The 14,201-nt window shown below is 39.2% G+C and overlaps 1 protein-coding gene across 3 annotated transcripts in view; it reads left to right on the top strand.

Annotated features, from left to right (window-relative positions):
* The first annotated feature begins 1,770 nt into the window (after positions 1-1,770).
* DCP1A (decapping mRNA 1A) overlaps positions 1,771-14,201 on the top strand; it is a 35,868-nt gene continuing 23,437 nt past the window's right edge. For all 3 annotated transcript variants that reach the window (XM_082767883.1, XM_082767882.1, XM_082767881.1), the window contains exons 1-4: positions 1,771-1,927; positions 2,790-2,830; positions 4,688-4,815; positions 13,857-13,923. In XM_082767883.1, the coding sequence (XP_082624009.1) occupies positions 1,787-1,927; positions 2,790-2,830; positions 4,688-4,815; positions 13,857-13,923 (377 nt within the window). In that variant the 5' untranslated portion in view covers positions 1,771-1,786. The remainder of the gene's footprint in view (positions 1,928-2,789; positions 2,831-4,687; positions 4,816-13,856; positions 13,924-14,201) is intronic.

The raw sequence follows: 14,201 nt of genomic DNA, 5'->3' as shown, positions 1-14,201 counted from the left end.
CCCTTTATGGAAATGGGTTTTCACACTTTACATACAGAACCAATAAAACCCCAAATTTTGTTGATTAGATTGGACCCCCCTTGTGACAAAACAGGAAGGACTCAAGGGATGGAAGATTTATGGAGCTCTCTATGACATTCTCTATGCTTTTATGTTTTTTTGACAGGTAGTTAGGCTTTGGGATTCAGGAGTGAGTTATATGATGAAGGTACATGGGAATTTGTGTCCAGATTACCTTTTTTTATGTATATGAAATGTCTTTTTACTTTATGCTAGAGCTGTTTGACATTGAAACAGGTAAATTAATGTTCACTCCAAAAAGCTTTACTTTTAAATAAATAAATAAATTGGTATCTTACTGGAACTTGGCGTTTCTGCTGCTTGTCAGGAAGACTTTTTATGGAGCCACACAATTGCTGGATCCTTGCTTATGCTTTTGCATGAAACATCGACCTTTTGGGGGGAGGATTAAACTGTAAAGCTAATTGTATTAAAATCAGAAGTATGTCCACCTGCAACGGAGAACATGATCTGTGGTAATACAAATGGTAAAGGAAATTCCTTACATTCTCAGAAGGGTCATAAGCTCGCCGCAAACATAGTTTTATTTAAGTTTGCTAGCCTCAAGTTTTTTTTTGTTTTGTTTTGTTTTGTTTTGTTTTTGTTTTTGTTTTTTTTTTTTTCGTGGCAGATTTCACAAAATTTTACAAATATGATGTTATTTTGGAATTCCTTCACGTCTTGTTCATAATATGTATGCTGTACTTTTTCCTAAAATCCATATATTAGAAAAACAAAGTATTTAATTCCAACATTCTTCTGAAGTATTGGGAATTCCATATCCCACTGCAGAGTGTGAACCAAATACCAGATAATGATGAACATGTGAGCATCTGCAGGGGGTGTGTGGAACCATGGAGGCAGAGGCTGAGGCACTACGCACTGCGCCGTGCAGTTGCATCCCTGACTGCACCGTCTGCTCCCCCAGCTGCACGAGAGACGGACACGCTGCAGGCACATCTCGCACCCCTGAGGCAGGGGGAACCCAAGGGAACGAGCAACATTGGCCCCAAAATCCTGGGAGGTGACTCCTCCGTCCTGGGACCCAGCTCACAGCATGTCACAGGCCAGCCCGGGGCAAACTCTGAAGCCTTTGTACTACTCATGTCAGGAAACAAATTATGGTAAAAACATAATTACTTCTTACAATGTAAGCAATACACAGATCTTTAGCTTGATCTGATCATGAGAAATAAAGAAGCTATTTCTCTTCATGACATGCCCAGATGCGGAGAGACAATTCGGAACGAAACTGAAAATGTTGGATAACAGAAATATCCACTGTGCTTGGACAGACGTATGGGAAAATGGGAAGATACCCACCAAATTCAGGTGACAGCTGAATCTGAATTTTCAATCTCGAAAAGCAATACTTCAAGATCTTCATTTATTTTTACACAGGTCGTGCCCTTTTGCCTCACAGAGGTAGGGTCAGTGTTGTCTCATGGTCAGCACTGCCTTTACCCTTCCATCACTGGCCATTTCACCAAGTGGCCACTACAGTCTGAGGGCAGCAGTCCCGCAACACAGTCAAGGGCACATTTATTTATGTATCCGTTTTTATTTATTTATTTATTTATTTGGGGGGGGGGGGGGGGGGTAAGGTAGGGCGGCGGGGTGGGCCGTGAGGCGGGGCGGAACGGAAGGCGCGGGGCTCAGCGTTCCGGCGGGCGGCGGGGACGGGCGCGCCGTGACACCGCGCGGCCGCTTCGCGCCGGGCCGCAAGATGGAGGAGGCGGCGGCGGGCCGGGCGGGGCAGGAGATCAGCCTGGCGGCCCTGCAGCGCCACGACCCCTACATCACCAGCATCGCCGACGTGACCGGCCAGGTAGCGCTCTACAGCTTCAGCCCCAAGGCCAACGAGTGGGTAAGTGACGGGCAGCGGGGCCGGGGCTCTTCCCTCGCCGCCGGCCGGGCCCTCGTTATCGTATCGGTGCTGTGGGGCTGGAGGGCTGCTACAGCTCTGACATTTTAAAGTGTGGTTTGTTGTTCGTAGCCCTAATTCGGGAGCAGTGGGGCTTGGGGAATAATACTCGTCTGCGCGTTAAAATATAGCTTTCACCTCAGCTGGTTGTCCTCAGTGGTTTGCGTATGGCTGCCGGTCCTACGGTAAAAAGGCGTCTCTGGAGGTACGGTTTAAGGAAAACGCCTGATTTAGGTTCAGAGCTGTCCTGTGCCTCCTTCGGGCTGTCCCTGCCTGTTGTAGTTTAGTCACAGAACCGCGAGATGTGAACGTGTGGAAGTTCAGCGCTGTGGGCAGCGCTGGAGCTGTGCTGGAGACCCTCAAGCGTACGGTGAGGGCTGCTTGGAAAACTGAAGGACAAAACAGAGCTGGGGCACATAGTTAGGTTGTTTCGTTGTTCTGTGTGCTGGCACTCTACTTGTTTTAAGTAACAACTGTGAAAAACTATTTGTAGGTAATTAAGTGTAGCCCTTATTTAAAGCGGGAGTTGTGAGAAAGGTGTTCAGCTCTGACTGTTGAAGCTGAGCATGAGAAAGTTGTGGGATACGTTATATCCATCAGTAAGTTAGCACCATGAAGGAAATCTTCTGGAAGTGTGTTTAATTTCTGAACTTCCCTAAGAAAAAATAACAAGTGCCAGAAAATAACAGATCACAATATCCTTATTTAAAAAAAAATACAAATAGTCTTTGTAATTGGAATGTTCTATAAAAGCTATTCTCTGTGAACAAGTGTATTTCTTAAACACATCTGCTCTCTTTTGTAGGAGAAAACTGATATAGAAGGTACCTTATTTGTGTACAAAAGGTAAGGGTTATTTTTTTGTTTTCTTTTTCACTATGAAAAAGACAAAGAAGGTGGCTACATGTGCAGCTCCATACTGGATTTATTGCATACAGTTCATAATTACTTATTTGTCTAGCTGGTAACATATGTGTTATATATTCTTTGAGAGGAATAAACTCTGCGCATGAGTGAATAACCCTAGTGATAACACACAGAAATACTGCTGAAAAATCGTAGGGCCTGATAAATGCTACCTATGTATCCACACAAAAACCTAGTTTATTAACATTATTTTGTTGGTAACAATATCATCTGTTAATGTATTGGGGTTGATAAATGCATAGCCACCCCACGTCTCCTAAAATATGTGAAGTTGATCATGAAAACAATATGAATTTCAAATCAAATTAAATAATGTTCTTAACTTCTGTCATATCCTGTCTAGTTCTAAAAATGGATGATGACACTTAAGTCGCTTGAGGGCTACTTGATTTCCTTGTTAAAATAATGAAAGGAATTCGCAGTTACGTGGCATGGGGAAAAGGGCCTGATATTCTTGATGGAAGCAGCAAAACCAATTATGGATTTAAGTTTTAAGTTGCCAGCATGTCAGAAATTTAACAATGAAATAACAGTGCTGAATGTAAGAAGTGTGAATAATGCAGACTTAATCAACCCATCCTGAAACAGACTGTCAGGGAGTAGGTTATTCCAGCTGTTGTATCTTGGCACTGTAAAGGAATACATGTCATCTTTTGCTGTTAACTTTGCTTGAGCTCCAAGTTTGGAAATACACAGTGTAAGAAACCAACCAAATTAAAAAAAAAATAAACAAAGTTTCTGATTATTTCACAAAAGGTCTGTTAAGAGCATTAAATGAGTAACCCGTGACAGTAAGGACTGTTTGCCACCTTCATAGAAACTCTTGGCAGGTTTTGTTGTTGGACATTGTTTAGAGGTGTCCATGTTGCTATAAAGATGTTAATGCTTACTAGCTAATTCTATCAGTTTCTTTACCCTAGTGCCTTTGCTTAGCTAGTTATTTTTCTCAGATAATGAATGATCTAAAACAAGCCTCCTCTTCCCCCAAAGGCCTTCATCATGCTGCTTTGTTGATTATATGAGTGCTTACGGGCACAGCTCAGTATGGTGACATGATATTCATGCAGCAAGAGAAAATACACCTGAAACAAAACCATCTTGAATTTTCAGTGTGTGCTAGCTTGCTGCTTTCTTTTTCCACATGGTGTCTACCAAAAATGTGGATATTAAAAATTCTTTCACTAAGCAGTACAATTGTAAATATTTTAATAACTACTTTGAAGATACTGGGTAAAATCTTTATTTTCAGAGTATCCCTTTAGGAAGAAATTACTGCTTCTGGTTCCCCTCTAAGTGAATTTTGTGTTATTTAAGCCATCTTTTTTTTTTTTTTTTTTATCGTCACATCTATTTGCAATAACGTCAGTATTGCTGAATAGTATGGTTTGATGTTTTTTCTCCTCTAACTAAAGATTCTAAAAAGCTTTAAAGCTGTCTTATTTGAAGTATTAAGTACACTTGAAAATTAATCCTGGGCCTGCCCTAGGTTTTTTGAATAGTTTTGTGGTTTTTTTTGAGGCATATCTTTGATTCAGCAGTTCAGAACTGTAACACTAATCCTAACCATATTTGAGGTAAGCATGATTTTAAATTGAAATGAGTTGGCTCACCCAGAAATGGCGTAGAAGAACAGCTATTAGATATTCAGGACTGCGAAAGCTTTAGTTCATGAAGTAATGGAGATTTGAGGATTAATACGTAAACGTGTTTCAGAAAATTGTTTGTATATGTTGATCAAGGTATTAATCCATGATTTTATTTTAATTAAAACAATAGGTCGGCTTCTCCTTATCATGGTTTTACGATAGTGAATCGACTGAACATGCACAACCTGGTTGAGCCAGTAAATAAAGACTTGGAGTTTCAGCTCCATGAGCCTTTTCTTCTTTACAGAAATGCTAGCTGTGAGTATAACATCCTTTAATCCATTTAACCCTCAGATTCTGCTTTATAACCCAGACCACTTCCAGTTACCGTGCTGTGTTCCAGTGTAATGCAGTGGGCTGGGTTCCAGTGCTTTGTTTGATGTCTCTGTCTACAGTACTAGATATGCTTAAGTAGCTGAGAATGTTTTTACTTTGATCACCTGCTTTCAGTAAAAACAAGATAGACAAAGTATCCGATAGAAAAAGTTACATGCTTTTTAACTAATGAGCTTACAGGTTTAATATAAACATATGCACAGGGCTATAGCGTTATTAAAGACAAGTGAAGATGTATACCTATTGAGAATATTTAACAGTGAGAGAAGTTCTAAGGGCTTCAAAAGTCAGATTGTGAAACTTCTATTTTTTTTTTTTCTTTTGCAAGAGGAAAATTAAATATTAATCAGTAGCTGCCTGGGTTGTGAAAATCGCACAGCTCTCAGTGATGGTTTCTTTCTCCAGAACAGGATTTGGAGTCTGGAGACAAATGTGTCTGCTAAATTTCTTTGAATCTAGGCTTCAGCAAGTCTGGAGTGCTTTGAGATGAGTGGTAAAATAGTAGCCCTATCTTCATGCTGCAGTTTATCTCTAATACCAATTTGGGGTCGTCAGGTGAGTTAGGATTCCAGTTTGGCACACAGTAAAAATCTTATTACTGCAAAGAGCACAAACTATAACTTAGGTAGCTCTTTGAAGGAACAAGGGATTATATGTGTATATGAAACTATTGTGAGGTTAAGGAGATGATGTAAAAGGTGTCCCACAGAGCAGTGTCCTCATGATACAAAACTATCACTTTATATCCTGTTATTTAGGCTACATCCTTGAAATTAGTTTGCTATCTGGTGACAGGTTCTTACTGAATTACTTAGAGAACCCAAGTACTGTCTGGAAAAAGTACTTCCTCGACACAATCTCTTCTTATCATCTAATGTCTCCTTGAATTACAGACAGGAACACTGTTTTGGCTGCACTTCAGTGTACCTAGAAGACCAATCAGTTGTTAATCCCATCTTGTTTTTCCCCCTTGGAAAGCCTTCAGGGTCTGTGGGGCATAGGATAGTTTCCATTAAGTTGACAGAGAACAAATTAAGGTGGGAGGTTTCTGTTTTTAATGGGTTTAGCAATCCTCCTTCTGTAAGCCTCTGAGAGGGGAACGAGTCAAACTTTGTCAGTGAATTGACGAGTCTAGGAGATCAGGAAAGGAAAAGATTCATGAGAAATTGTGAGGGGTGTGTGTGGAAATGCTGCACTGAGTTGGGTCTTTAAGCAGGTCACTTGGTTTGGAAGGAAGAGGAACTGTAGAGGATGGTTGTAGGTACAGGGTGGCTGTTGAGGTGTCAGCAGAGGAAATGATTGCAAATGTGAGGCTGGTGATACAAGGGAAACAGGAAGCTGATGATTCATTTGTTGTTTGGAGCTTATGATGGTATCAGGAGCTACTGTGGAATTACCATATTGTATGCTAGTGGGAGTGACAGAGGATCACTTAATGGAAGTAGTCAGAGAAGGTAGGCTGGCTGTAAGTTCATTAGAAACCCCTAAAGCTAATTATGTGCTTTCCTCTCATTGACGAAAGCCCTCATTTTCCTATGGGACACAACTGTGTAAAATCTGTGGGAGGCTCCTGGCACTTAGGACAGAGATGACAGAAAAGTATGAGGAAGAAAGAAATTTAGACAAAAGTGTGCAAGGAGAATATGATAGACTTGATACTGGAAATAATTGTATTTTGGAGGGTACCTTTATTACCTGTATTTTTGTCAGTGCCACTGTCATTCTGACCAAAAGGCATTGGTTGGAAACTATCCTATTTCATCATTCCATTCTGTCCCCTAGAAAGAGCGTGTCCAGAACCAGTCTGTGCTTAATGCAAATTGGAGATGTAAAGTTCAGTTAGTGTGCTGTTAGTTATTGCCCTGAGTGCTACAAATAGGCAGCAGATCACTTCATGCACTCTGTTAGTGTTTGCTTTGTTCAAGAACAAACTTAGCAGTATGGAAAATTCTGTGTAAGCTTCTTAGTCCTTATCATTTCAGCATGTTAACTCCATTATATTGTGCTTTTAGTTGTTGGGTTTGGGATTTTCTTACTTTCCTGCAGTTTCCTTAGTTGCCTGATCTCCATCCATTGAATTTGTTGGGAAAAAAATGTATATATACAACTAAAAAGTTTCCATTTGCCTGTATCTGCATACTGTTCTAGAAACCTAAATAAGCAAAGCTACTTCCAGGACTGATCCGTATTTACAGACAGACTTCAACATGTGTATGTTCTAGTTATACGGGTAGGTGAGGCAATTATTTCGGAGTTCTCTTCATGCAGAAAAGTGTCTGCTTCTGCTCAGCTGCCTGCTGTCATGAAAAACCTTTGCATTTTTGAGACCAATTCAAATAGGAGCTGTAAGGCCATAGATAATATAATGCTCATCCCTAAGGGATTTGTGGTGTGTATCTCTAAGGACTTAACGTGAAGTTCGTCTGAGATCTTATAATGACAGAAAGAGGATGGACTGCTAGATTGGGCATGGAAAAATACCTCGTTAGCAGGGTGTTGGCAACAGTCCTGTTTCTCTTGCACTGTTTTCTGTATCCTGTTTGAGGAAGATCTGCTGTGGTCGTTCAAAATTAAGTTGTCCTGCTCAAATTGCTGAATTATTGAACTGACTTTTGGTTCCTTAGCTTTCCAAAACTCCTTTTTGTTAATACTGCTGCTTGTCTCTGCCTAACAGCAGTGTGCCTGTATATTTAGGTTGTAACAAGATCAATGACAAATGGTGCTTGATGCTCCTTCAGGGCACAGTAGAAATAGAAGATGATCACAGCTAAATTATGGAGCCTCTCTTGAATACATGGTGACAATATTTATAAGTGATTTCAATATTTATATCACTGTTTTATAAACTTTGTATCTTCACTTTGCTCTGGGATTCTGCCTTAAGAAGATAATAAGGGCAAAGTCTGTCATGTGCACCAGTTCAGACCTCTGACATTTTTCTTTGAGAACAGTTCTGATGCTATTGAGTGACGTACACCAGTCTGTGCAGAGTCACTAACAAGTTATAAGCAAAATTTTGCAATCCATATATAAACATTTCTGTTTGGCTGGAGGCTACAAGAAGAATTTGCCTGTCATGCTAGATAATCATGTTCTCAGTGGATTTACCATTCTTTTGTAGTTCGATTTGTGCAAATACATTTTTCATTACAATGGAATTTATAGTTTGCTGCATAATTGAACTTAATTATTGTTAAAGGATCTCAAGTTTATAGCTAATGTAATTGCACAAAGACTTTTTCATGCTCTTAGAATAACAGGGAATTGCTATATTATTCCCATGGGAAAGGAGGCCTCACTTCTCTTTGGCTGTTTTGTATTTTTTTTCTGTTTTTTGCAGGATGTGATAAGAAAGTGTCTTTTATGGTTATACTACTAGCGCAACAGATCAAATGATAAAATATCTTTTGTACACCTACCTTCTCTTGTGTTCACTGAGTAACATGAAAAACATTTGGGTCAAAGTATTAGGTGCTATTTTGGTTAGATCTAAGACATGCAGAAGCTTTTTTTCAGAAAATAATACCTTCTCAATACTTTTGCAGGTAACTGAAATCCTTCCCAACTTGTTTTTTTCTCAAAATAATTCTGACAGTATCATAAGATTAAAACCCCAAAACAATATTTAAATCTAAAAATTCGAGGCAATATATATTTACTTTAAAATTTGTATATAATGCGGTTTGAAAACTTAGACCACTTATTCAGTAGTATCAGATCCTAAACCAAAAATGACAGAATGCGTTGACTAAGAAGCTGTTAAGCATTGTACCAGTTACAGCAGTGAAATAAAAAAAAAAAAAAAAAAACATTCTACTTTTCTATGTTAGATAGAATTAAAGAAAGCTAATATTTCCAAATAAGGATGAATCCAAAAATGCAATCTATCACTTTCTTGTTTGGTAACGTAACAGATTTTGCTTTTAGAATTCTCAAAAGTTAGACTTTTTAGATTATGCTTCATACTTAATATGTTATTTATTATTGCTTCATCGAGAATGTATGTTGCTGTGTACATGAGATCCTTGTCTAGCTTTCTGTCTGGAGACGTACATGTTCTTTAGAGTGTTCAGAGCATTTGTTCCTGAAGCATTGAATACCACTGATATATCTCCATCAACTTTCCTCTTCGTTGTATTTTGAGAAAAAGTACGTTAAAATCTGTTTTAAAAAATGGATGAGGCTCCGTCCATAACATTAATAATAGTCTAGTCTAAAAGTTCTCTACTTTTTTTCAGTCTGTAATGTGAGAAATTGGAGTGTGGTGGCTCCTGTGCAGCAGTTTGTGTGTTTTTTTGTTTGTTTGGTTGGTTGTTTTTTTTGTGTGTGTGTTTTTTTTTTTTTTACAAGTCTATACTTTGCTAAATTATAGAGGAAAATAAGTTAGACAATGACCGTCTTACCTCTGAAGGTCTGCAAGAAGTATTCTTCTAAGTCCTTCTCGTTTATAACTTTCCCTCTGTATTGGTGGTGTTGGTCTTGATTAAAAGGCTTTTTAATCCAAGCTAGTTCTTTTGGAAGGTCAGGCAGATGTATTTCCATGGTTCTGAAAGGGCAGATGCCAAGTGTAAAACTTAAAAAGTAAAATAAATGGTCATTGTTTGATAGGTTTATTCCCCTTCTTATTCTTTATCCAAAAGTAAGAGTTAGTGAAACAAAAGTAATAGATCTGGGGAGGTTTATACTTTGAAATGTAAAAGTTGGGTACAAAGTGTTGTCATCCTGCATTATCATTAATGATAAACGCTTGTATTCAGAACAGCAAACCAAAAGTGAGTTGCTTGATTTCAAATGGCTTTTTAAATTCTTTGCAGGAGCTTCTGATTGGTTTCGAATCAGGGAATCTTAACGGTTAAGGAAAGTATCTCATCATATTCTCCCCCTCTCCTCCCGCCCAACTCATGAGGCAGTGAACGTAACACATCTCTGCAGCTGGCGCAGCTGAAGGGCTCTCCAGCAAGCGCATTAACCCAGTGCTTTAGTCCGAGATAAGGAAGGAGCCTGTTCTTGATACCTTTACAGCAGAAGCAGCAATGCGAGCAAGGGGGAGGGGAAGAACCATTGAAAGCTGCTAAGCAGTGCTAAAAATATTTTGTTTGACCTGAAAAATGGCATTCGAACTAGTAGGAGTTTTCTGCTCTAGTTCAGTGTTGTGTAGTGGTAATCCCTCTCGTTCTGTGTCGTGCTTTGTCAGATGGGAGTTTGTTCCAGTGTTCCTGATCCTGGACGTGGCTGCTGTTTGACACCTGCTGAATTACTCCAGTGCAGCTGCTGGTGGGGTTGTGCTGTGAACGCTGTTTGTGAAGTAGCTTTTGATATTCAAAGCAATAAGAAGGGGAGGGATGTTTTAAAATGATTTGTAATGACTTATAAATCTGTGTGACAGTCTAATATTTAAATTGAAAAAAATAAAGAGTTGTGAATGAGGAAGAGATCAGAGCACAGTGGCTGGGGGGGCGTGGCATTTCAGCTAATCTTACTCCTGAAAGAAATATGAGCACTGAGAGAGATTATACACCTGTCTTCTATTTGAGGTGTAAAATGATGTATGTATCAGTTTTTTGTTTTAATGGGAGTGAGATTTGGTTATCTTTCGTGATTTCTTTTTAGGGTGGTTTCAACATGAACCCATTTTTTTGCAGAGGGAGCTGGAAGGGATATTGTCTTCCAGTTGTTGTAGGATAACATCTGAATTAAAACTGTATTTTTTTTCTCTCTTCCCATCAGCTCTTCCAGCTAGTTATGATCCATTTTACAACTTACCATTGTTTTGGATGAGGTGAAGCTGTATCTGCACAAATGGTAACCTGGTTGAAGCAAGAGAGTGGTAGTTTGTAATCTCTCAAAGTGGTGCTGCTGACGCATCCCGTATACTTTCCTTTTGGCATGGTATTATATGAACGTTTTAACCATTTTGCCTTACTGTGCAGCCCTCAGCTTCTTGTTTCTGTCGTTTCTCTGGTACCAGATGGCATGTTTGTCGAGCTGATCTGCAAACAATATCGGGGAACTGGTCTGGCATACCCGGCTGACATAAGGGAGAGGGTGGATTGGGGTAAATTGAGTCATGGCAAAGTTGTGAGAATGTAAGGGTGGCGACACTGTTTATTTCCCCTAACTTGAAATGAAACCTGAAGTGCAGCTGCAGCTGTGGCATGAAGCCTTACTTTAAGTTGCCAGAGTATGGCCTCTGTCCTGCTGTAGCACTTGGCTATCTCCACTCCAAATTCAGCTCTGGTAGCTGGGCAGTGCTGGAGCTGGATCTGACTGCTCCTTGAAGCAGTGGAAGCACAACAGAGAAGGAGCCAGCATGAGAAACTGGCATTACACATTTTGATTAACACTTACGAGTCACTGCTTTTAATAAAAGTGATGTAATTAACTTGCCCAGGTATCTAATGTCCGAGAAGAATTTAGATTAAGATAACTGACTTATTTTAATTTTATCAAGTCTGGTTTGGCCGCGGTTAAGGATTACTTACGACTTCATGTGTGTCAGTGTAATGTGAATGCCACCGAAGGATTACGATGACTACACTCTGTCTCTACTTGATTACTGAAGATGCTGCCCAGCGTTTGGTGTAGAAAAGCTAGAGTGAAAGTGTTAAAGTAGTTGGAAAAATGAGCCAATTTATCTGAAACTAATATTAGAGAGCTGCAGTAGAAAGGTGTGCCATTAGGCATACAAACGTTCAGCTGATGTTTCTGCTGGGTGTAGTAAGATCACGGATAGCAAAAGAATTGGGAAGTACCAACTCCTAATGCAAGGATGTTCGTAGCTGAGGTTGCATGCATGTTAAACACATCAAATGTAGTAAGGCAGTTGTGGCAGAAAGTTTGGAGATATCTGGGGCAAGGGAGCTGAACTGAGGGTACCGATGAGTCCTCTTCTGAAAAGAGGGAGGTAATTGTTCCAGTCCGTCAGACCATATCAAACTTAATGCCCAAGTTCACTTGTTCATAATCTGCTTTAGAAGTTTGTGATACTGCTGAAGTTTTGTGGTGACTCCCTGTGATTGTTTGCCAGTAGTACAAAGTAAAGAGAAAAATGATACTCTGTAGTCAGAGCTGAGATTTCAATCAGCTTCAGGTCTTACGTAGGCCTGTGTCTGGCAGAATAGTGTGTGACTCTTATCACTTATCCCATTAAGATATCGTTATAGGTTCCTTATCTTAATTTCTTCAGCAAGTATGCTTTTGAAGAAGCTTTCTTCCTTTAGTAGTTCGACTGATACAGGAGTCAGGGAAGGGAAAGAGCTTTTCTTTAGTGTTAAAATATCCTACGTGACTAGAGAAACATCTCGCACTGAAATGCTGTCGAGTCTCAATGCAGTAAACAGTCCAGTTGTATGAGGTGATAAATTTTCATAAATATTTCGTAAATGTTGGCAATGTCAATTGGCTTATGTGTTTTGCAAGGAGAAAATAGCTTAAATTGTTAAGCTATTTAAGTTGTTATTTATTTCTTTATGGCTAGAAAATCTTTATTGGCTATTACTTCATCTGGAACTTGCAAAGATAATAGTTACTTAAGGAAAAAGAAAAAAACATAAGAAGCAAAGTACAACTTCAGCTTGTCTTAAGATCTTGTTATAGAAGTGAGGTATGGGCATGACTTCTTTGGTCCAACACAGCAAGGCTAGGATAACTGGAAGTTTTAGAAAATTATGTTTGGTAAATAATCACAGTCTTTGCTGTGGCTTAAATAACCTTGAGTAGGCCTTTGTTGAGACTTTGAGTTTTTTTGGGGGGTGTGTTTTTTGTCTTTTAAAACAACAACAACAACAACAACAACAAAAAACAAAATTAAATGTAAATCCAGCTAGGAAAGGTAGTGTGTTTGTTTTTAACTCTTTACTTTTCTGTAAGGATTTCAACTTAATAAAAACATTGGCATGAACTGTGCTATAAAGCTGAATTTTAAAAGGCTGAAAATATCCCTTCAGGAATGAAAATATTTCAGTGGTAACATATGCCAGGTGTCTAATCGCCTTTGAGGTACTTGCACACTCTGCACTGGTAAATTTCATAGATGAACCAGGATTTAAAATCACCTGCTGTGTGAATTGGATCAAATACAATTGTGAGAATAGTTTGTAGATTTGTTGTGTTGGCACAACTGTGGGGACAATGAGGAGATGAGGATGTATTTGGGTGAAAATGGCATCTTTAAAGTGGGGCTGCTGATGAAGAAATAGTATGTAGCACTGCTGACCATGTTTCTTGCTCTGCCATGTCTTTCACTGAGTGATCAGGCTCGAACTTCGCCAAGTTTCAGTGGAATTGTACTTGCCCTGAAAACCAGAGTTGTCCTGGGTGTCTTGCAGAGCTGGAAGCTTTTTGCCCTTGCTGGTTTGTCATTGCTGCCTTCGAAGAGCAGGGTTCAGTATGAATCTGTGTTTAAGCTGCTCTGTGAATGTGACAGTACAGCTGGAGCGTTGTTATCACTCCCTTCCTGTACAACTGCTTCTCATGAAAAGAATTAGGAGAGGGAACCTTTAGAGAGAGCCTGTGACTGAATTGTCATACTGCAACTCAAACTTGAACGCTTCTGTTGAACTTAAAAACCTGGCAGTGTTGAAAATGAGTGTTCAAAAACTATGTGGATATTCTTCAGCCTAGTGTAATGGTAAGATCTGCCATTCTAAATAGAAGGTTGCAACCATAGTGGGAAGCCATCTGGAATGTGAAACTTCACTTGCTTGCCTCTTCTACCCGTGAACAAGGATCAGCATTTTGTAGTCTGTCCATTTAATTTGTTTTACGTTGTATTTGTGTTTACCCACATGCTATTTATAATTACTTTATAAATGGTACTTGGTCATGCAGAGAATATTTGAGTGGAAATTGATGTTAACTCATACATTACTAGGCTAATGGGCTGTTGGTTTTTGCTTCCTTTCTACTGATTTATTTTTATTCTTTCAACCCTTGTCTTACACTTCCCTTTTTTTCTTTTCAAGTGTCAATTTACAGTATCTGGTTTTACGACAAGAATGACTGTCATCGAATAGCAAAACTCATGGCTAAGTAAGTACTCCTGATTGTTACTCTGTAATTCTTTTTCAGAATTCTTCTTCAGGCAAAAATTGAACCTATTACATGCATGTTTTTTTCTCTCCTTAAATTGAGAGATACAAAGTTCTTGCTGCTGTTGGGGTCTGTTAATAATCAAAACTATAGCACTAAGGCTTTTTTAAGTAATAAAGAATTCAGTTGAAGTATTAATTGGCCCTCTCTGAAGAGTGCAAACATAAGCCCTGTTTATTATCTTATACTTGTATTTAGTATTGAGATGCTTAATGGAG

Source organism: Aythya marila (genome assembly GCF_965140915.1).
Source record: "Aythya marila genome assembly, chromosome: 10".
Taxonomy (NCBI): Eukaryota; Metazoa; Chordata; class Aves; order Anseriformes; family Anatidae; genus Aythya; species Aythya marila.
The sequence above is the reverse complement of the archived record's forward strand: the minus strand, read 5'-3'. Positions and strand labels throughout refer to the sequence as shown.